The sequence below is a fragment of the Peromyscus californicus genome, unplaced genomic scaffold, assembly GCF_007827085.1.
Source record: "Peromyscus californicus insignis strain IS unplaced genomic scaffold, ASM782708v3 Scaffold_4__1_contigs__length_199733344, whole genome shotgun sequence".
NCBI lineage: Eukaryota > Metazoa > Chordata > Mammalia > Rodentia > Cricetidae > Peromyscus > Peromyscus californicus.
The window spans coordinates 19,902,540-19,926,076 of NW_026294562.1; the positions used below are offsets into that span (position 1 = coordinate 19,902,540).

Below are 23,537 nucleotides of genomic sequence, written 5' to 3' on the forward strand. Positions count from 1 at the left end.
TCCAAGGCGCCCTCTCCCCACTCGCCAGGCCCCGCTGCCTCCTGAAGGTTACGCGGCGCGGCGGCGGGGCGCGGCAGAGCACGGGGGGCACCCGCCCTCGCCGCCGCCCGCGCCGCCGCCCACCCCAGTGCCCGCCGCGCCGGGCCAGCCTGGCTGCCGGCTGCTGCCACCGCAATCCCGGCTCCTAAATCAGCGTGGGGAGGCGCCCCTTCCCCCACCCGGCTCCCCCGGCTCCCCGGGCCGTGATTGGCCGCGCGTGCGCCCCCCAAGCTTGGGCCCGGGCTCCAGCTGCCGCGCCATTGGCTGCGGGCCTCCGCCTGCCTTTACATAAGCCCGGGCGCGCTCGAGTGGAGTTGTATAAAGCGAGCGCGCGGCGTCGGGGCGGGAGGCTCGAGGCCAGCCCGGGACCAGGGCTGGGCGCTGCAAGGCGGCGGCGCCGGCGGCAGAGGCGACAGCGAGCGCCCGCTCTCCGACGCCCCCAGGCGGTGGGGCTGAGAGAGCCCGAGGATGGCTCAGAGCGCTGACCCGGGCGTGAGTATCCGCTCCCGGAGCCCCCACCCCTTCCGGTAGAGAAAGTTTCTCCAGCCCAACGCCCCTCCCCGTACGCCCCGAGGGGTGGTGGGGGGATGCAGCCGGGGACCTGGGAAGACCGGGACCGCGAAGGCGGCAGCACTGCTCCCAACTTGCCAAGAGGCGCTGGACTCGATTGGCGCGCAGATCCTCCCCCGCCGGCTGGGGGCAAGGCGGGAGCTGGGCTGGAGGTGGTAGAAGTGATGGGAGCCGAGGGGTGGGGGTGACAGCCCGCAGTTGGCAGAGAACGTGTTAGGGGCACAGTGGATGGAGGTCAGCGGTTTGAGAAGAGGGCAGTGGGGCTAGGAGGGGGTGGAGCAGGTGAAGCAGGGGCTACAGGGGGAGTCACCCAGCCTGGCAAGCTCAGCTTGGGGCCAACGAAGCTACTGGCCTGGGCTGACTGCCAACGCTTCCAGGTTGGGAAAGATCCCCCGGGGGCATAGCTCTTCTCCGGGGGAAACCGAGCTGCTTCCCCTGCACAGCACTGAGTGGCAGAGTGCTCCCGGAGCCAGCCCGGTGCACGGAGCTGCCAGCCTCCTTTTGCTGGACCGAGGTGTGGTCTGGCTTTCTGTCTAGGGCTGTTTCTGGCAAGCTCTTTTCCGGCGTTCTAGGGGAACCATGGGGTCCCCCTTGATCTCATGGAAGCACATAGACGTTTTGGTGGGGCGACAGGCAGGCTTGGGGGCATGCCCAGCAATGCAGCGTGCTTCTTTTGCAGTACAGTAGTTGAGAGCCCTGGTTAGTCCCGCTTCTACAGAAACCAACTAAAGAATCCAAAGTCATCCCAGTCGGGATGAGAGTCTCCCTAGGGGTGTGGGTGTAGGTTTCCTCCTCGAATGACTAATGTATACTATAGTGGCTTCTGTGCCTCCCAGAAGGAGCTTCAGTTCCCCGGCAAGCATTCACGAGTTGCACCTGAGGTACCTTCTGGGATAGGTGCAGGACTTGGCAAGTGAGGCCAGGTGGAAAAGAAAGCAAGATTCCCAGAGTAGGGGACAGCTCTGTGGTGCTGTCTTGAGCATGGGAAGAACTCCCGGGGAAAAAGCTATCAGAGGAGATTTGAAACCATGATAACTTGGGACGGGAAATACTCCCATTGAATTAAAGCAAACCCAGAGACTTGAATGGTTCCTCTCATTCTCGGGTGCAGAGACGGAGAAGTGGAGGATGAAAAGTGGAAATGTGGCAGTTGTCCCGATATGGTCTTCAAGGAAGCAGTTTTTCTCTCTTTCTGTCTTGGTTAAAAAAAAAAAAAACCCTTCTGGAGGCAAGTTCTAAGCCAATTTAGTAGGCAATGAAGGGAGTTTAGTTCTTGGTGCTGGCTGGCCTAGAGGGTCAAGATTAGGATGTCTAGTTTCCAGTTGATGCTGATGGACTCTGGAGAAGACTGAGGTGGTTATCAGCTCTTTAGCCAATGGGTTGGGCCTGGATCTTTCACCATACCCCATGGGGATGTGTTCAACTCCTTGAACATCTGCCTTAGCCTAATGATCTTATATGGGGGTTACCAATCCATGCCCAACCCCCCAGCGCCGTTCTGTTTGCCTGAAGTCAACATTTCTCTGCTGCATTTCCCAAGACCTTCTTTCTGCTAGGGGTTTGTGCGGTGAAATACCTGCTTGTTGCTCTTTCTTCCTTTCTCCATCTGGGCTGCACCTGGCGTCCTGAACCCCGATATTTATTCTTTGGCACCAGAATGTTAGGCTAAGGTAGCCTGTGGTTACAGAGTGGAGCCAGTGTGAATGAGTAGACCAATGGCTTGTGTAATACTGGGGAGTGAAACACAGACTCTTATAGAGAGAATAGACCACCAACTAGGAAGTAGTTGTGTTAAACAGCTTGTGATCACCTGGGTTGGTCCTCAAGCTTCCTTGCAGCCTGTGAAGTCAATGGACGCTTGAAGGTGCAACAGGCTCCTTTGTATCCAGTAGGGGGCGCCAAAAGCACCTAGCTCAGGACTAGTGACTTTCTCGCTTCTTACCCTTCACTGGCCATAGTTAATGTTTTAAGCAAGCTCAGGCCACAATCCCCAACCCATTGTGGCTGAGGACTGCTGTGATTGGGGCCCTCCCACCACGTGTTTTGTGGACTTCGGCTCGTCCTGTGACCCCAGAGGCAGTGGGGTGGGAGACAGAACTGGTACATAGCTCCACCTGCTCTCTGAGACCATTGTTTACTGTTTGGTATTGGTGTATTTTTTGAATTCTGGGAAACCAAGAATATCAAGACTAGAAAAAAGGAGCCTTGGGGGGGCATCTAGTCCACCTCACCCAACCCCAACATTCCCATATACAGTGTATTTACAGATGATACAGCTGAAGTAAAGCAAGTGTCTTGCCCAAGGTCATATGGCTGTTTGGTGGAAGACATGGGGCCAAACCCCACAACTCCTAGTTCCCTGTTTGGAGCTTTCTCCACTCCAGTGACCTGCTTCTTCTGTGCTGTGAAAATGGACATATGTTCTCTACACAGTAGGCATTGGTAATTACTGACAGACCAGACTTGGGTATACTAATAGCTTTAGTAAATTTAGGGAAATTTTCTTTGCACGGAGGCAAGAGAAGATAAAGTTCTCATAATGAGCATGCTCAGCTCAGAGAAATTCCAAGTTTTCCTTTCGCCTTCCCCTATTGTCCTGTCTTACTGTTCTAAGTGGTCTTTAGGCAAAAGATATGCAACTCCATGTAATGGAATTAGAAATGCTCAAGCTATCACAAGATAGTCTTAGAACCTAAGCCCAGGCTCAGCCACCCTCTAAAATATGCTGGAACAGGGTCGCTCTGTCCTGCAGTCAAACCTCTGCTGGTGGGACCTCTCAAACTCAGCCCCCGGGTGAACTAGAGAATTTCCAAAGAGTGTTTCCCAATGCCCTCCATCCTTGCTGCTCCCAGCTCAAGGTCACAGTACTGGAGGCTCTAGTCTCAGTAGATCCCTCCTCTTCTAGCATCTGGGGCACCGAGACGATGCTCTCATTCCTGGGGCCCTTCTGTTTTGCGGGTCTGGCAGGCCCATGGCCAACCCTCTGTTTTCTGCTACCCCTCAGTTTCTTTACATACTGTAGCAACTTCATGGGGTTCTTCGTGGAGCCTTGGCAGACTTGGCGGCCTTTCTTCATGAAGAATCCTGCTGTCAATCCAGAATTCTGAGAAGCAGAATCCTCCCTTCCCCTCAGATTCACCCAGCGGATGTTTGTCGTCAAGGAAAAAATGCTTAAGATTGTTCATCTCTCTGGACTCACAGACAAGATGAGTCTATCTATAAAAGAGGGAGGTGAGGATAGGCCACCAGAGAGTCACAGCCCCTTTCCTTAAGTGGGATTCCAAGAACTGTATTTGAGATCCTCGTCAGCCACCTTGAATTAACCGGGGAAATGTCTCGCACATTCTCAGTCCTGGTCTGGTTCTAGATAAGGTTGGGGGAGTGTAACTATATTCAGTATTGGAAGAGTAGAAGATCTTCCCATGAGAGGGTAGGTGAGCAGAGGTAGGGAGATGGTCTTTGGGATTCATCTCCTTAGATGTGATGTAGACAGCTAGTCATTCGGAAGGGACTGTTAGTGCCGGATCACTGGGAACTGCATGGGATCTTTTTCCCCTACAGCTAAGGCCTAGTGTCGAGCTTGCACATCATCTTCTGGTCATGGTGACAGAGAGACTGATGGACAAAGTCTGACTGGCAGGCATTCCCCCTTGCCTTCTTCTCTGACCCACAGCTGGATTTTCACTTTGGGGTTCTGCCATGCTTGGGGAAAAGACATTTTACAGGTCCCAGGATAATTCTGAATGTGATGGAAGGCCTGAGCTATTGATTCCTGAGGAAGGATCTTTCTGCTGGGAGAAGCCTTCCTCAGAGCCCAGTGATTTAGGAGTGCTGACAAATCCATGCTCCCCGAGCCTCCTGCAGGCTGCAGATAGGCTTTCAGGCCAGCCTGGACTCGGCTCTGGATTTCTGAAGAGTCTGGCTGGTTGCTTAGGGGACATAAACCTATGAACTCTCCTTAGGAGAAAGTATGAAATCAATTGGTTCATTATCACACCGAACACACTCTGGACCACTTAGGGCGTTTAAGAAATAAGAAGTAGCAGAGGACTGTGAGATTGGGTTTGAAACATGTACAAAAAGGTGTGAAGGGCTTAGAGAAAAGGACGGGATAGAAAGACCTTTACTCCACCAAGCTACTCAAGCTACCCATTTTCTTGACCTCACTGAAGCCCCTAGGCAGTGACTGGAGAGGCTACTTAACCCACACCACCCAGACTTTGGGCAGTGTCTAGAGATAATGTGTATATTGCCACAATTGGAGTAAAGGGTGCTACAAGCATCATCTAGTGGGAGAGAGGCCAGGATGCTACTAAACACCCTTGAGTGCACGGGGAAGACTCCAAACTACTGACTATCTGGCTCCAAATGTCAATGGTACCAAGATGGGAGCACAGCAGCACATTACAGGCGGCAGAGATTTTGGAAATGTTCTGACCCAGTCCTGTCGTAGCTGAGAACACTGAGATCCAGAGTGGAGAGATAGCCAGGCAGAGTCCTACAGCAAGTGGATGGCAGAGCTAGTCTGGAACTCAAATCTGCTCCTTTGAGTCTGATTTACCCAAACTCCCCCCAAAGATGTTGTGAAGAATAAATTTTGAGCTGTGAAAACACTTAGAAAACTACAAGGAGACTATTATTAATACAGCTATTATTATAAATTTGGGGTTTTGGAAAGTTCTGTTTCTGTGATGCTGATTCACAGTATAATATTGAACCAATCACTCCCAGAGCCCCATGCCCGCTTTGTGTGTGCCTGTGGTAGGGGGTGGTCTTAACAAAAGATAAGGATCGGAACCCTTATCTTTAGACGAAAGTCCAAAGATTTGCCCTTCAAAAATGTTAGCACCTAAAAAAGAAAAACGAAAAGAAAGGGCTAAAATTTTTCCTTGAAAGAGATCGTGTAGACTTTGTGTGAAGCAAAACGCTTACTTCTTGGAAAAATTCCAGTCTCCTGGCCCTGTGAGTTGGTTCCAGCCCAGGAAATCTGATCAACATCCGGAGGAGAAACTGATAGCTCCACAAATGACAGGTGACTGGATTTGTCCCCATTCCCTGGGACAGGGGAGACTGTGACTCCCCTACCACCCTTTCTGCTTGGGGGCAGGGCAGGGGGAGCAAGTTCTACAGGAAGTTCAGGGAGGGGTGGGAAGGCGGGGCATTAATTAGTAAAACCTTGTTTACTTAACAGACATATTCTTAAAGATCTCTTCCAAGGGACGTTTTGACATATTGCTTTAATTAGCCACAGAAGAATGGAGAGCGCAGAGAGTGTAAAATGACCCTTGCTGATGTTTCCGGTTACTCTTATCTTTGTTTGCACGGTACAAGTGCACTGACAAGGTCATGGAATCACTGCTGAGCTAAGGGACTGTCCTGGTGACCAGAGGAGGGATCCCAGGGACCTTTTTCCTTACTTACGCCAGTTTCCTTCTGGCTAGAGCAGCTACTTCAGTGGGGATTCTGGCCTGAGCCTCCTGGCTTCCTCTGTCTCATGTCTGTCTTAAATGAGCCACCTTGTCCAGAAAATCTCACTGAAGCTCTCAGGAGAGGCACCGGCCTGGGTGCCTGGATTTTCCCTTGTAGCTCAGCTGCAGAGCTCTTGTAGGATAGGCAGTAACAGCTCCACTTGATGTTCTCTGCATAAGGCTGGATAGTGGTTCGCTCCTTGTGTCAGGATTGGAGAAGGAAGTCACTTAAGGCTTCCTCAGAGAACTAATGTTACATCTCTGCCTACCTGCATTGGAGAGTGAGGCTTTGCTACTTAGACCCCTGCCTGGACACACTGGGGGCCCTGAGCCCCAGCTCTCAGGAAATGGGTCACCTAGGCTGGGTCACAGCTCTTTCTCCAGTTGATAGGCCCCTTCTCTTTGAAGTGAGCTCAGTTTTCACCCTGCCCTCTCCGAGAAGTTTCTGTTACACTTCACAGCCCTGCACCTCTCATCCCAAGAGGCTTTTGCAAAGGTGGAGACCCGAGTCCCCACGGAGATGCTGCCCTGCCAGTGGTGTGGGGGAGACGCAGCATCATTTGCTCTCGGGTACAGATTCAGCACCGAGGACAGCACCTGATGGGTCGATGAACTCAGCAGGGGCTTAGGGAAAAAAATGTAAAAGGGGATAGAGGTGGCCATTCTGAGGCAGAGGTGGCCTCCGGCCTTACGGTGGATCTCCAAACTGGCCCCAGTCAATGAAGCCTGCTTCCCTTCTAGCTCCTTCTTAAAACTAGCATTTGGTATCAGGACTGTGTATACCTCCAGGCCCCTGTGGATGAGCAGGCTTCATGAATCCTGTGCGAGGTCCACACAGTAGGACGTTGGTCAGCTGTGAGCCTAGAGCTAGGCTGTTTCCTTTCCTTGTTACCATCCACAACTGTTTCTCACTAATCTCCTCTCCCCCACCCCAAGTAGCTTCAGTGATGACCCCTTCAAGCAGCCTTAGTCTGCTTTAGGCCCATGGAACAGATGAAAATTTGGATTTGCACTGAAGACAAACCAAGGAATGAATCATTGTTTCACACAACCATTCCCGAGAGGAGGCTCTTAAATAGCAAGGTCCACTAATGCATTTTAAATGATTTCAGGGGGAAAAAAAACTGACCCATAGACTCTTAGGTCTGGAAAGAACTTTGGAGGTCATCCAGTGGCCTGGCCCACCCCCACCCCAGGCTGTTTACATCTCCTCAGGGACACTGCTCAGAAACATAGTCAACATCCTGCACATGGCTGCCCCAAAGCTAAATGCCCTTTTGAAAAATGCAAGTCTGATCATGTCTTGGCTTTCAAAACCTGCCCACGGTGTGACTCCAGGCTCCTTCTGTTGGCATTGAAGGCGCTGGCAGACCCCAGCTGCAGCCTCCACACAATGCTATATTCTCCACTCCTCCCTTCCCATCTCTGTCCACTCTGTGTCCAGACTCTGCATTCTGGAAGCAGCAATTGCATTTGCAGCATGCATGGATCTGTCTCACATGCATGCTTCTGATCCATAGGCCTCTGCCACCTGGAATCTCAATCCACCTGCTGCAGAGACCCTCTTTTGTCTAACCTCCCCACCCACCTCACTAGTTAACTCCTCTCTCCCACCGGCTCCTCTAGTCTTTGTACCTGTTGCTGCTCTGAACTTAGCCCACGAGATTGTGTGCAAACCTAGCTCCTGAGTCCAGGGACTATGCCTGACTTGTCATTTCTGACCTGGTAGGTAGGTTTCTTCTACATGTTTGAAGAATGAGTGTGTGTATCTAAGTGTATTGAGGGCTTCTGCGTTTGGAAAGCAGTGTTTAAGGAGCCAAAGAACTCCTCTGGGGTCCCTAGATAAATTAGTAACAGAGGCAAACCTATTCCTCAAAGTCTTACAGTCCAGAGCATTCCACTCAACATTTGACAGCTGCTCCTGGAAGGGGCACCTGCGTGCCTGGCCCCTTCTCCTGAGATGCATTTGTTCAGGCAGCAAGCATCTATTACTAGCAGTAATAGTGTGATTACTGTTAGCATTACCTACCCTGTGTGGGCGTTTGCCATGCCGCGTGCTGTGCTTAGAAGTTAACATGTATTCGTATCAGTCCACTCTCACCACAGTCTAAAAGCCTGTCTTCCCATTTTACAGTCCAGGAAGGCTGAGCCACTGGCAATATTTAATAGGGTCCCGCCTTGCCTTGGGTTTAAGACCAGCAGTCTCCATGCATCTCTTTCACAAACACCATCTCATTAACAGAGTGCTCTCTGCAACACTTCCTGGCCTGGGTCTCTTAGGTTTTCTTTTGCCTGTTTTCTGGAAAAGACCCAACTTTCTTCTCTTGTTCTGTATCAGTGTAGAGCTTTTTCTTCATGGGGAGGGGGAAGCAATGTATTTTCCTGATGCTGGGGACAATGCATAGGGCAGGGCCACAGGGAATGTAGTTCAGTGACAGAGTGTTTGCCTAGCCTGCACAAGGCCTTGAGTTCCATCCCTAGGTCCACAATGGGAGGAAAGATGCATAGGATTTATGCCTCTTGGGTGGAGTGTGTGCATGCGTGCATGTGTGCATGCAAGCTGAGTGGAGAAACAGAACTAAGGTATTAAAATGTATACTCCATGCCACAAGGGTTTTCTCTTGTTCTCAGCCTTTTCCTGGTGACCACCAGCACAGAGCCTGGCATAAAAGCATGCCATAAACAATCCTGAATGAATGAATGAATGAATGAATGAATGAATGAATGAATGAATGAAGCAAATGGTAGCCCTGGTATTCCCCTCTTAGTTATTCTATGCGTCTAGCCCTCTCTTGATCTCCTGCATACTTTAATGTTATAATTTCTTGCCTTATTTTTTTTCTTCCAGTGGTAGGAATAAGAGCCAGGGTGTGGTACATCCCAGTCAAGCACTCTCCACTGAGCCACACCTCCAGCCCTACTGTTTTCTTTTTACCATGCTGTCCACCTTGTCACCCCTTTCATCCTCCGGACCTGGTCCCCATAAGTCCTCTAGTCTCTATAGGCCTGCTTCCCAGCATCCTTCCTCCACATGCTCTGCCCTACCATGCAGAGCCCCATTCTGCTACAGAAACCTGAACCTCCACCGTGCACGTGCTGTCTCCCCAGCCTAGGACACAGTCCCCACCCTGTTCTGTAGCTAGCTCACCATGTCTCTCTCCTTGCCTTCTATCCCTGTCTTACTTGATTTAAGACAAGCTTGGTGGAGTGAAGGAAACCGTGTAGTGTGGTGTCTAGGAATATTGATCCTGGAGCTAGTTTGCTTAAACACAAATCGTGGGTCCATTGTGTAGTAATATATAACCCTGGGGAAGTTACTCAACTCCTCTGGGCTCAAGCTTCTGTAACTGTAAAATGGGGACACTACCTCCCAGGCTTCCAGTGAGGATTAAATGAGTCACCCACGTGCAGGACAGTAGCACCACATAGCCAGAGGTACATAATGCCATCATTATTACTGTCCACTTTTGCTCCCTGAAATTGCAGCTTTGTGCCCCTCGGTTTGCTTTGGCACAGGAAGAGTCCACTCCAAGCTCTGAGGTAGAGAGGGAAGCAGGGGAGTGGGTAAGAGGAGTCAGCAGGAATGGAGGATGAAGGGGAGAAATGCCCATCAGCCAGGATGGAGATGCTGGGAGCACTGAGGGATCCCAAGGAGACTTGACCCATGACCTAGGGATCATGCAGAATGAAGCCATAAGAGCAGCCAGGATATACCAGAATTGCAACCTGAATGACAATGGTGCTGATTTTGAAGAGATTCAGTGAATAACACCTGACTTCCCTACCTAGCTGGGGACCAGTGGAAGCTGGAGATAGAACTTCAGCAGACAGAATGAAATGCCACCGTTGTCACCTATGCAGCTGATTGGTGGGTGTTGCCTTGCTGGTGCCCTGCTCCTGCCCAGTGCGGGTCCCTTTGGGTAGCGCAGGCTAGCTTGCTTGGTCAAGATCAGTATAGGGCAAGTTGCCCCCACAGGGACCAGATCCAGAGAATTCCCCAGGCAGAGTCTTTCAAACAGTCCGGTTTGATGGGGGATGGGGCACTGTTCTAGTGTGGGCTCTCTCACTGTCGTCACAATTGACACTTAGGACGAGATGCTTCTGTTCTGGGGACTGTCCTGTGCTCTGAAGGACATTCAGCAGCATCTCTGACCTGTGTCCACAGGATGCCATTAGCAACTGCTTCCCTGGTTTTACCACCCCAAATGTTTCTAGACATTGACATCCCAGTTGAGGAGCGCCTCTCTAATGGCAGATCCTCCAGACAAGATCCAGGAGTGGGGAGTGAGCACTGCTTCCCACATTGTGATCCAGGCAGCCCAGGGCAGGGCAGGGTGACAGCTGGGTCCCCTTGACCTTTGCAGATGTCTGCTTCCTGCACTGCGTGTCCTTTCCTCCTGCTCAGCCTCTCTTTCTTTGTTCAGTTCACTTTTTACATCCTCTGCAGTCCAGCCACAGCAGTCTCCCCCTCGGAAGCACTCCCAGCTCCCAGGGGGAATCACTCTGGTCTCTCTGTGGTCCCTCTTCCGAGGCACCCCTCACCCCATACAGCAAATGGTGAATGGCTGTCTCCTCGGAACCTCTGTGCCTCACTCAAGGCCAGGTTCATTTTGGGTCTACAGGAAGTGCTGCTAGGCTGCTCCGTCAGCTCTTCTCCAATGGCACTTTCATTCCAGAAGCTCTTTTGTGGGTCTCTGAGGATCTGATGGGCCAGTCTGTGAGGGGCAGAATGTTCCTGCAGCTACCATGTCCCCCTCTCTCTCATCTCAGCTGTCTGGCAAGTGTCTGAAAGGGTCTGCTTTCTCGGCCTGTTTCCACCATTTGGGCCTCTCGCTTTTGTGAGAGCGTGGGGTGTGTCCTTGCACTTTGGATAATTGCAGAAGAACTGTGCGCCCTGGAAATTGCCCTTGGAAGCCTCTCCCACAGCTGCCTGACCCCACGGCAGAGAAACCAGGTTGCTTGGATACCAGTTTTCAGACCCAATTCAGGAAAGTCCCGAGGCCACAGAAAACTGAGAAAACTGATTTTTCTGCATGTGACCGAGAGTCAGTATCTGAAGACCCTCCACCTTTGCTATGGGCCTCCTAGCTGCTTTCCACCTGGCCCCCTGCCAGACCTTCCCTGAGGCTCACTTAACCGTGAGTCGGGTGACCCACATTAAAAACAAGGACATCCAAGGTCAGCAACTTGGAAGAACACGCCAAGGTCTAGTGCTGGGCTTCGGGTCCAGATCCAGGTCGCTGACTGCAAGCTTTGGCTCCCTCTCTCCATCTTGCTGAGGATTGTTGAAAAGTTCGCTTATAGAGCATTTTAAAGAAGTTATTATGGTGATGCTGTTCTTCCCAGAGCCTGAAACACAAGTCCAGCCATCCTTATGGTCCTCATTGAGAAATTTCTTGTCTTTATCCCACAACCATCCTACAGAACTCCTCACTCCTTGCTGAGACACCATGCACTCTGGCCCAGTGCCCCTCTGCCAGAGATTGCTCTTCCTTTGAGTTCTCCTCCTCCTCCTCTGAGCTGATCTGTCCCTGGAGAGCCTTAGATGGCCTTGACACAGGATGTCATACTTCATTCACTGCCTGTTTGCCAAGCTCAATGAGGGAAAGGACTGAGTTTTGTTCATCTTTAGTTCGTGGAACCCATACATCTCTAGCAGATATACTGTTTACTGTGTACTAGAGTACTAGTACTGTGTATAGAACATGCTCTGTATTACCCTGTGAGCCATTTGAGTACTGCTCCGACTAGTGAGTACCAGACACAGTACTGTAACAATGCCTAGCACATGACTGATACCCAAGCACACAAGAAAACAAAAACACCCTTCTTAACCCACTTCCCATTCTATTTTTCCCTTTTTTACATTTCCCCCAAAGATTCAGATGTTCCCAGTAGTGTGACAGGAGCCTCCTGAGCAAGTCATATCAAATGTGAGGTCACTCTGGCCACCCCCACCCTTCTGCCTCAGGCAGTATCAGCCTGCTCTGCTTTCTCCCCCAAACTTCCTATCTTTGGCCTACATTGACACTCTTCAGCTAAATGGATTTTCTTCATATACTTCAACAAGTCAATGATGAATTCCAGGAGGAGAGACATTTTTCACTTCAAATCAGATCGCAGTTAACACTCTCATCGGGGGACCGTGAGTCTGGGGCGTGTTTCTCATCCCAGACTAGCCGTCAGCATCAGCTGGACAGGTCCTAAAAAGGCACAGCATCCAGACATGACCCTTGACCAGCGAAATCACGCCCAGCAGCACGTGTCTCGGCACAGGGTCAGAGGCTGGGTGATTCCACTGGGCAGCAGGAGCTCGGCATCGCTGGCTGGGAGCCCCGTGGCTTCAGGTGGAGTCTGTAGGCCAGTGGCCTACATGCAGACCCCCTGAATCAGAGCCTGTACCAGCGTAGACTCTGGTGACTGTCAAGCACAGTGCAGTTTGAGAAGCATTGCTTTAGAGAAAGAACAGCTTTTAGACACCCGTGACAAGCTGCAAGCTGTTTCTGCTGATTCATATTACCACTTGGACATATCCCTTCCTCCTTTCCTTCAGTTAATAATATTAATAGCACACCTCCTGTGATGGGGACTCATTGGCATGTGTTTCTACCTTCCCTACACCCATTTTCTCTGGGTTCTGCCCTTCAATGACATCTACGTCTTGTCTTCTTGACCTGACTCGCATCTCCTGGACCTGACCCCTCCCCTTCTCCTTACCTCTGCAGAAAGCAGAGTTAGATCCTTCTTGCTTCCCACCAGTTGTGTGATTTTACCGTGAGTGAAGACAGCTGATGCTCTGAGTATGTAAAGATGAACTGAGTCTGGGTCGTCCTGGGGATTGCATCGCCCTGTGGTTGATTTTATTCCTCAGATCTAGAGGCAAAGGAGAAGGTTCTTGAATCAAGCCCAGACCTTCAGTGGAGTATATTGCTTGGTTTCATGACTCTGGGAGCTGCGGCATAGAACCTTTCTATTCAATGTGTAGTTTATAGACCGGCATCATGGATGCCGCTTGGGAGCCTGTTAGAAATACAGAATCTTGGGTGCTATGGCAGAGTTATTGAACCAGAATCTGCATTTTAACAAGATCACCAGGTGATTCATGGACACATTAAAGACTGAGAGCAATGAAGCACTAGTATGGAGCAGTGTTTCTCCAATTTCACAACATACTGAAATCAGATGGTAACTTTGAAAACTCTTGTGCCCAGGTTCCATCCTAGGCCAATGGAGTCAGTCTTGAGATAAGATTCATGCATCTTCACTTTTTAAATTGTGGTAAAATATCCAGGACATAAAATTTACCAGTTGATCATAACCAAAAGTCCAGTTGGGTAGTGCAAAGCCCACTCACAGTGTTGTGCCGCCACACAGCATCCATCTACAGAACTCTTTCATCTTCCCATTCTGAAAGTCATCAAGCACTGGTTCCCCACTGCTTCTCCATGAATCTCCATGGCTTCTAGAACCACATTCTATCTTCTGTCCACATGCGTCCGGCTACTCCTACTGCCTCTGACAAATAGAGTCACACAGCATTTGTCTTCCTAGGAGTACCTTACTTTACCTGCTAAAACGTCTTCAGGATTTGTCCATACTGTAGCATGGGCCAGAACTGCCTTTCTCGTCAAGGCTGAATGACATCCTGTTGTTTGTGTATGCCATGCTTTCTTTATATATTCAAGGACACTTGGGTGGCTTTCATCTTTGGACCATTGTGATTACTACTGCTGCTCCGTACCTAGATGTGCAGGTATCTATTTCTCCTGAATTCTCCCAGTAAGAACCCTTGCTCTTACTCTTCAGTTAAGCAGCCTCAGGTGACCTGTGAAAGGAGTTCATTACTCTCTTGATGCAGAAATTCCACAAAGTCATACATGTCAACAGGTCCACATCTTTGTGTTTCGTTTAGGAACACCTAGCAAACTGCCCAGACCATCAGGGGTGTGCATATCCCAAAAGTCATCAAGTGTCTGAAAGACAACACTTTGAACAAACAATGAGGGCCATCCCAAGTTTTTAGTGGTGAGGTCAGTGGTGTCCCGGCCACACCGTGGCTGTGGACAAGGCTGATGGCCCAAAAAAGAGTCCTGAGTTTGCTGCACATGCTTAAAAATGCCGAACTTGAGAGTTTAGATGTAGATTCTGTAGTCATTCAATATATCTGGGTGAACAAAACACCCAAGGTGGCCCATAAACCTTCAGAGTTCATCAGCCCGCACATGAGCTCCCCTGCCACCCTGAGACACTTCTCACAGAAAAGGAGCACGTGGTTACTAAGTCAGGAGAGGGGCTACGCCGAAGAAAAAGATACCGCAGAGTAAAAGAAATGCAAGCAAGTTTTTAAAAGTTTGTTTCTTCTCTCAGTTTGGGGGTACACATTCAGAAGTGGAGTTTCTAGACCACACAGTAATTCTATCATGAGGTGTTTGAGGGACCACTATACTGTCTTCTGGCACAGCTATACCATTCCCCAACCACCAGCAATGCACGGGACCCCAGGCCCTCCATATCGTCACCAGCGCCGGTTATTTTCTGGATTTTTACTGTTGTTGTTGTAGTTATCTCAGTGGGAGTGAAATATGTCATTGTGGTTTTGATCAGCATTTGCTGTATAATTAGTGGAGTTTCATGCTCTTGTGGGCCATCTGCACATCTCTGGAGAAATGTCTGTCCAGGTCCCTTGCCCACTTTGAATCAGGTTTTTTCTTTTCCTTTTTTCCTTCCTTCTTTCCTTTCTTCCTTCCTTCCTTCCTTCCTTCCTTCCTTCCTTCCTTCCTTCCTTCCTTCCTTCCTTTCTTTCTTTCTTTCTTTTTGCTGTTGTGTTATAGGAATGTTTTATTGATATGCTATGGATACTGTCTTATCAGATGTATGATTGGCAAATATTTACACCCAATCTGTGGTTGACTTTTCATTCTTTGGATAGTGTTCTTTGATGCACAAAAGTTTCTAATTTTGATATAACCCATCCTATCTAGCTTTTCTTTTGTCATTTGTGCTCTTGATGTCTTATCTAGGAAATGCTGTCAGTCATGAGAATTTTTTAAAGCTCCCCATGTGATTTCAATGTAGCCAAGATTGCGCAATGTTCCTTAAACTTTTGTTTGTTTGTTTGTTTGTTTTTTGTTTTTTTTGAGACAGGGTTTCTCTGTGTAGCTTTGCGCCTTTCCTGGAACTCACTTGATAGCCCAGGCTGGCCTCGAACTCACAGAGATCCGCCTGCTTCTGCCTCCCAAGTGCTGGGATTAAAGGCGTGCGCCACCACCGCCCGGCTGTTCCTTAAATTTTAACATACATACAAACCACCCGAAATCTTATTACAATGGATATTCTATTTATTAAGTCTAAGGTGAGACCCAAGACTTTGTGCATTTCTAATAGACTCCTAAATGAGACTTCTTCTGCTCTGTGGACCACTCTGAGTCCCAGGATGTGGAGGAACATGGCAGCCTCCATCTGAGTCCTGAGAGGAGCTAGTTACCACAGTTCCTCAACAGCCACCACTGTTTGCTGAACCCACCACCAGGATACCCCAGTCCTGAACCATCTCACTTCCCAAAGCCCGTCCCAAGCACCCCAGTGGTGGCTGTACAGGGTACGTTTGGCTTGGCAGAGGAATTAAACATTAGGAACACAAATCCTAAGCCTGGATCCCCAGCCTACCCATCTAGGTGAAGCCATCCACTGGTCCACTCTGCTCCGAAAATTTGAGATCTACAATATTAATAGTCTGCTCCTCTCCACCCTGGAGGGAAATACTGGAGGACTCTTCTGGAAAGCCGTTTTCTTTAAAATGGGTTTAATGTTTTCAGAAAGGAGCCATGCAGACTGGTGTGAGTTTGTAGAAGCAGTTGGAGGACATGGAATGTAGGTTTCTGAATATCTCCTTTAAAAAATTCCTTTCATCTACCTTAGAATTTTGGAGCCAGAAAGGCTCTTAGAGGTCTCTTCCCAAACTTTCGTTTCAAAGGAAAGGACTGGAACCCAGTGATATTGGAACTTGTCAAGATCTCCAAACAATGCTGAGGTCAATCCATCACCCTACTAGGAACTGACCCCTGCTGCATGACCCAAATTGCAGATGGAAAGCCCGGGAGGAACTGACTGGCCTCTAGACGGCAACTTCTTGGAGGAGTTGCAAGCTGATCACTCATCCCAGCCACTGCCAATCAACTGGATTTATCTTTTGTTGTGGAAATGACTTTAACTATGTAAAGATATGTTACATTTGTTAATGCTGCAGAGTATTCTTTAACTGTGCAAAGGTGTGTTACATTTGTTTATGCTGCATTTGTTTAATTATGTAAAGATGTGTTGCTGTTTCACCTTGCCTGCCTAAGGCATCTGATTGGTCTAATAAAAAGCTGAATCACTAATAGCTAGCCAGGAGAGGGATAGGCGGGGCTGACGGGCAGAGAGAATAAGTGGGAGGAGAAATCTAGGCTGGAAAAGAGAAACGAAGAAGAGAAGGAGAGAGAGAAAGGGAGGACATGCCTGGGGCCAGAAGCCAGGCAGCAGCCAGCCAGACATGGAGACAGCAGGAAAGTAAGATATACAGAAAGAAAGGTAAAAAGCTCCAAGCCAAAATGTAGACAAAGAGAAACAGATTAAAATAAGACCTAAGCTAAGACCAAGCCTTCAAAACTAATAATAAGTCTGTGTGTCATGATTTTGGAGCTTGTTGGTGGCCGAAAAGAAAAAGCCTAGTATAGTCTTTCAAGTAGGAGCTCACTATTGTCCCTTCAACAGAGGTCAGACGATCTGAAATAAAATAAAATGTCCCGTGATCTTCAGATCCGTGCTACATTTCATTATGTCCATCCTGCCTATTAAATACTCTTTATCTGCCCTACGGCTACTTGTAAAGATAGTTCTGGGTTTCCTTATCCAACCAAATCTCTTACTGTGCTGCAGAACTCTGATAATAATGTGTTGTCTTCAGTGATTTGACAGCCCAGTAGAAAGATGCTTTCTTAGCCAGAGGACTCTTAATTTGGAATGACCTCATTTGGTATCGTGACTCCCAACACGTGCACTTTGAACACACTCCGAGCACCTCCTTTAAGGATGGATCCTACATACTTTCTGCCCTGAGATGGAGCCCTGCCCCTGCATTTCTCTACAGCAAGATGTCAGGGAGGCTTCAGATTCTGTTTGGATCTAAAGGCAGTGCCTGGACCCCCCGTTTTGGCCTCTGGGTCCTTGACCTGGAGCACAAGCTCATTTGCTGGCAGGAGCATCTGTCTCCATATGGGGAGACAGTCTTCAGATCTCCTTTGCTCTTCCCTCATTAAGATGTCAGTCCGGCTCAGCCTTGTTCTCTGCTGCCAGATGCACTGACGAGCAAGCAGCCAAGTTCTATCAGGAGGAGGTTTGCTGCCTTCTGAAGGCAGGAGGGTAGCGCTTTGCTGGTGGATTCGACCTGTGCAAGCTTTCTGGAATTCCAAGAGAGTCTCTGGGACATTCTGTGAGGTCCAATTCTCTGCCTAAGGCAGAGTCTTAGAGTGGCGCTCTCTTCGGCATTCGAAATGTCTTTTGCTCTAGCTCAGAGCAGATGGGGTTCTTCTACCGCCCCGGCCATTCTCAGCTGTCTCCTGGGTGAGTGCCACTGGCTCCCATGGCCCCAGGCTGCTTGGCAACACCCTGAGTTATGTTAGAGATATTATAATGAATTATACAATGCATTATACATAATTAATTTATAATAAAACACGCACGCAATGGTTTAATTTCTCCAAGTGAATGATGTGCTACCCGCCAGACCTTGCTGGAATGTATCCCCTGACTGCCTCTTCATCTGGAGGCAATGACCACCAGCCCTTAGGAGGATCTTGGTTTGGAGAACCTGCCAGGCTATCTCTGGAGTATGTCCCTCAGGAGAGCCATCCTTCACCACCTCTAACAATACTCTAGACCCAGCAACCTGTGGGGTTCTCACCCCCACCTCTGCATTGAGATCTCTCATTTTCTTCACTCCCCCAGAGTATGGGAGATCCTTCCTTCCTTCCCTCTTTCATTCCTTCCTCAAATACATGCTGGCTGCTCATTGCATACCTTGTCCTTAGCTTGGTGCATATCAAGTAAATAAAACAGACAAATATCCATGTCAAAGTGGATCTTGTACTCTAGCAGAGGGCGGCAGGCAGTAACCAAGTGTGATGCATAGTAAATCCTGTTGCATGTAGTACAGTGATAAGTGCTACAGAAGAGGAGAAAGACCAGGACCGTGCCCCACTGTGGCGGAGGCAGCTTGTAGTTTTACACAGGATAGCAGAGACAGAGCTCATAAAAAGCAGTGGTCCTACAATTGCTGAGACTGAGGGGGGCAGGGAGAACGCCCCCATGGCCTCCATGGCCTCCCTGGGACTGGATTTGCTTGGCTGCTCGGCTCTGAGACGTTTTAGTAAAGTTTGTAACTTTTGCTTTCAGATGTTCAGGATGGCTTTGCTCCTGCTGCCGCTGTGGCTTCTGCCTCTCTCTGGGGGATCCCAGAGGGCTGAGCCCATGTTCACTGCAGTCACCAACTCAGTCCTGCCCCCCGACTATGACAGCAACCCCACCCAGCTCAACTATGGAGTGGCAGTGACAGATGTGGACCATGATGGGGACTTCGAGATCGTTGTGGCAGGGTAAGTGCCTCCCACCCTGAGCTTGACAGATATATTAATCACCTTTTGCAGTGATACAGTTGTGTGACGACGGTAACTCCAAAACACAGTGCAGTGACCAATGTTTGTCCTCAGTGGGGTCTGCAGTCCTTTGTGGTCAGCGCCAGCCTGACTGGCTGAGCTGCAGGTCTGGGATGCTGTGGCTTTGCCCTTTGCTACAGCGGGGCTTAGAGGCACATGGCAGCTTGGAAGAAAGCTATAGAATCTGCAGGCTTTGCAAGGTGGCTTCTTGTCACACATCAGCCTCCTTGGTCATGCAGGTATTACTTCCTCCCCACTGAGGTTCTACACAGGCAGGACATAAAAGTGTTAGTCCGTAGAAGGGGTAGAAGGGGTTGCTGCATGCTCACTGACTCCCACGGCACTTCACATAAGGCTAAGAAAACGTTAATTACCCATCTCAAAGAAGAGTGAAGATGGAAATCAAGAGGGAGAGTTAAGCCTCCTCTGGCTAGGCATGCTGCCTGCTGCTCCTCCTCAGAAAAAGGAATATTGTGTAGCTAGAGAAGCAGAGACTCAGAGTTCAGATGGCTTCAGATGGTGCCCTAGGTGTACAGCTTTCTAGTTGCATGACCTTGAGGTTCACATACATCATCCGGAAGGAAGGGATCGCTGTAATGACTTGTCCTGAAGCCTCACTCGGCTGTTGCACATGATAGTGCATTGTAAGTTCTGCCAATCACCACGGATAATTGTTATTTATTGAGCATCAGTGTGTGCCAGGCTCTATACATCATATTTCACATGCATCACCTTTATCCTCTGACAACACTATCATCCCCATGTAGAGATGGAGAATTGAAACTCAAAGGTGGGAAGGAGGGAATGAAGTTTAGCTGGAGACTGCTTGTCTACTGTGCATGACGCTCTGGGTTCAGTCCCCCACCACCACCACGTATTGGTGGTACACGTCTGTGATTCCAGCACTTGGGAAATGGAGGAGCACTATGAGACTGTGCCTCAGAAAACCAAACAAAAGATAATAATTAGCTTTCTTTGTGTAATGTAAATAAATAGTAAGTGGATGGATGGGTCAGGATTCAAACCCTAAGGTGGCCTAGAGTTACCAAACTGTACTATACAAAGTTTAGTCACTATTTCAACAATCAGCCAGTAATAAAAACATAGGAGGGGCCATCTGCCTAGTTCTAGGAGACCTGAGCTCTTTTGGAAACATAGAACAAAGTACCTAATGGGTGATGGTATTTGTAGCAGTTATACACAGCAGTAAAAAGTGTTGGTCTTAGAGACAGAAGAATTGGTTTTAAGCATTTTGTGAAAGGGTCTCAGGTATTCCAGGCTAGTTTTGAACTTGCTTGTAACTGAGGCTAGCCTTTAACTCCCATTACCTCCACCTCGCAAGTGCTAGGATTATAAACATTTGCCACAACTCACAGTGAAGAACTGGTTTTCAGTTTAACCTATTTAACCCAACACTTGCCAACCTTTGTGCTTCAGCTCTGTATTCCCCATCTGTAAAATGGACGCATTGAACCCTACCCTACCCGCCTACCAGGACTGAACTCAGGGTCAGTGGTGATGATATATAGAAAAGTTAGTTTCAAAGGGAATTTTTTTCTCGTCCATTTTTTTTTCCCACGCTGGTAAGATGTGAGCTACTCAATGACCTTCTAGATGCTAGGTGATGTTTCCCAGTGTGGTGTTCATTAGGCACATGTAACAATGAAGACTTAAAGTATGGCTAACTTGGCCAAAGAATTGAATTCCACCTTCTCTACTTTTTACGAACACAGTGTTTTTTTCATATGTACCCTAGGCGGGCCCAAAGCCTGTAATGCCTTGGTATTGGGTTTACAGACATGTCCCATCGTACCCAGCTCAGGGAACTGAATTTCTAATTCTGATCAAGTAGCCACATTTCAAACAGGCAGTTCAGTTCTGCTTAAAGAGCAGAAAATAATAAAACCATGCAAATATGGAGGGTAGCAGGGTTCCTCTCCTCCCGTAGTAAGCTGTGTGGCTCACCTGTGTTCCGCCTGCAATGCCTAATTGTTCCCTGAAGCTGAAACAGGGGGAAGCTGAGTCATGCCCAGGGTAATTCCCAAGGCCACATGCCACCCTACCATTTCTGAGATTCTCTGGTTGGCGCTGGTTGGCTCCTGATAAGTGAGCCCAGCCTCCCCCTGGTGGGCCCTGGGGCCAGAGGACAGGTTACATGGGAGAACAACCCTTCCCTCCTCCTGCCCACCCCCACCCCTAAGCATCATGGGCATGTTCTCTGTTCAACTAAGACCCTGGTGTGAGCTCATAGTCTCACGAGTTAATATGGAAAACCCAAGGCCTGCGCTGTGAACAGAAAGTCTCCTCACCCACTTTTCCCCTCAGAGGACACCTGACAGGTGCTGCCAGGCTCCACAGATGGGAAGTCTCTCACTGTCTCCACAGGGAGGATGTCTCTGGCCTCAGTACCGTGTGTCCCCCATACCTGTCTGGTGTTCCCTGTGCCCTGCCCTATACTCGCTAGCACTAGCACGGCCAGTTCAGGAGACCTTTGTTGTCCTCCTGTGGTTGCTCACTCTTCCTGAGGTCCCCACAGGGGGTGAAAAAACACCTTGAAGAGCAAAGCACTCCCACGGAGAAAGATGCAAGGGCCTCTCCCCGGCTTCCTTTCATCCTGCCTCTTTTCTGGCCCCACTCTCCAAGGCGTGCTGACACAGTAGTACTAGCTGGCACCACCCTCCTCATGCTTCATCTTCCAGCTACACAAACAGCAGGTAACAGAAAAATTCTCGCCCCCCCAGTCTCATCCTGACTCGGTCTGTATGGAAAGGAAAAAAAAAAAGTTTGATGACAGAGGTTTCAGTGTCTCTTTGTCTTTACCAGGTCAAAAGTAGTGCCTGTGCCCCCCCCCCTCCCCCCCATTGCTGAGGCTGCTTACCCAAGCCCCTGCTTAAACATGGCATTCCATTCCGCATATCCTTTGCTGTGCAGGGAGTTCACCTTGCATTTACTGAGCATCCAGCTTCTTCCTTTCTGAGCAATGGCTGTGCATTTCACCTTCCTCTTCCGAAGACCTTGTCTCCTCCAGTGAGCTCAAGGACTTTGCTTTAGTGTCCTGTAAGGTTGAGAAGCTAGACTGTCATTCACAGTCATTGCAGAGGAGGTGCTATACCATGTCCAGCTTGCCCCAGGCCTGGGTCCTGTAGGGGGATGGAATTACCCTTTGGAAACAAGGCCTAGATCATACAGGGCCTTGCCCCCTCATTCTTTCCCAGGCAGCTCCTGAAGTAGCTGGAGCTTCTGTGTGTCATTCTGAAAGACGTATTTGTTGCTCACCCAAAGGAAAAAGACTTACAGGAGGAACAGGATAAGTAAAAATGGAGAAATCGGGCACCCTCCCAGCTCCAGGTCAGGGTTTCTTTGTGGCTGTTGCAAAGAATTGTGAATTCTCGGAGCATCAGAAAGACACGTTCTAATTTAAGTACCCACATACATTCCAAAGGCAAATACAACTTTTATTATCTTCAACTTGGGATGATTTGTCACTGTCTTCTGCTTTGGGCTGGATAACCAAGAGTTGACTATGCAGACGTATTTAAATCGGGACCTTGAGAGGTCATTTGGTCCACCTCTTGCCTCCCAACAAGGCCAGTCCTGTAGCGTGTGGATGCTCGTGTACTGAGCACCATCCAAGGGAATGTAGTGATCATTTTGCAATCCCGCTCAGTTACTTAAGTCAGAACCAATTTGCCTAATCTGAATCCTTCATATAAGAGCTTAATAGGCCATTTCCTTTAGCTTTTGTTTCATGACTGCCTTGAAGATACAAAGCCACCATTCTTTCACATAAAGACAGCCGGGATCCCTGCCCTGCCTCTCATCCTGCTGACTCCTTGGCAGCATCTCTGATTTAGACTCTTACTCTTTCATCCGCCCTGCACCCATATTAAATTCTGCTTCCTTCTCTGTCTGACTGTAGGCTTTCTGTTTAAGAAACATGTTGCAGGAGTGGATATTTCTAAAAACTGAATTGGAATGCCTTTACCTGGGGCACCCGTATCCTGGTAGTGGCAGGCCCACCCGTTATCTTACAGATCTTTCTATTAGCGGATCCCTGAATGCGGTTACTTTTGCAGCCCCTGGGATAATGGCCAGCTCTTTGGTTCATACGGCATCCTGTACTTGAAGTTGCCTTGGATTTGTTGACCTTGTGCGGCTGACCAGAGCCCTGTTACTTTGAGTATTTACTCTTTGAATAGGTTTGTTTTGCTTTGCTTTTTCAGTTTCCTCGTTCTGGCTATTGACAGCATTGATTTTGCACATGTTGCGGGTGGGTTTGTGTTGTGTTTCGGATTCTTGAGTTAATTGTGATGGAAGGCGTGTGCGTGCTTCTGACTCTGGGAGGAGCAGAAAATGACCGCCCTTTGTTCTGCGGGGATGGGGGAGGGAAGGGGCGGCTCATCGCTCCTCCGCCACAGCTGGGCGAGTGCCTGCGCATATGGAGGGCTTATCTGCTAACCGGCAGGTGCGTGATTGAGGTCTGCGGATAGCTGCCTCCCTGCCAGGCGAGGGGAGGATTTGATCACCCCCAGAGAAGGCTGTACACGCACAGACCATTGAGGGTCTTCGGGACTGTTCCCTGGGCAAGTGGAAAGCCCAGTGGCTTCCCCTTTTCTCAGTGGAACTAAACACCCAATCTCCAGCCTCTCAGGATCTGGAGAGGGATTCCTGTTGGTGTCAATCTGGCGCAATCCTTTACAGGAGCGCTGTAAGGGCTATCCTGGTAGGTCCGAGATAACCCCTCTGCCCTCTCAGTTCCCAGCAGGAG

General features: G+C 49.2%; 1 protein-coding gene across 2 annotated transcripts in view; it reads left to right on the forward strand.

The window, feature by feature from the left end:
- The first annotated feature begins 386 nt into the window (after positions 1 to 386).
- The window catches only part of Crtac1 (cartilage acidic protein 1), a 145,643-nt gene continuing 122,492 nt past the window's right edge, over positions 387 to 23,537 (forward strand). The window contains exons 1-2 of one of the 2 annotated variants that reach the window (XM_052761091.1): positions 387 to 531; positions 18,510 to 18,709. In XM_052761091.1, the coding sequence (XP_052617051.1) occupies positions 508 to 531; positions 18,510 to 18,709 (224 nt within the window). In that variant the 5' untranslated portion in view covers positions 387 to 507. The remainder of the gene's footprint in view (positions 532 to 18,509; positions 18,710 to 23,537) is intronic. The other variant, XM_052761090.1, reaches the window with a different exon arrangement.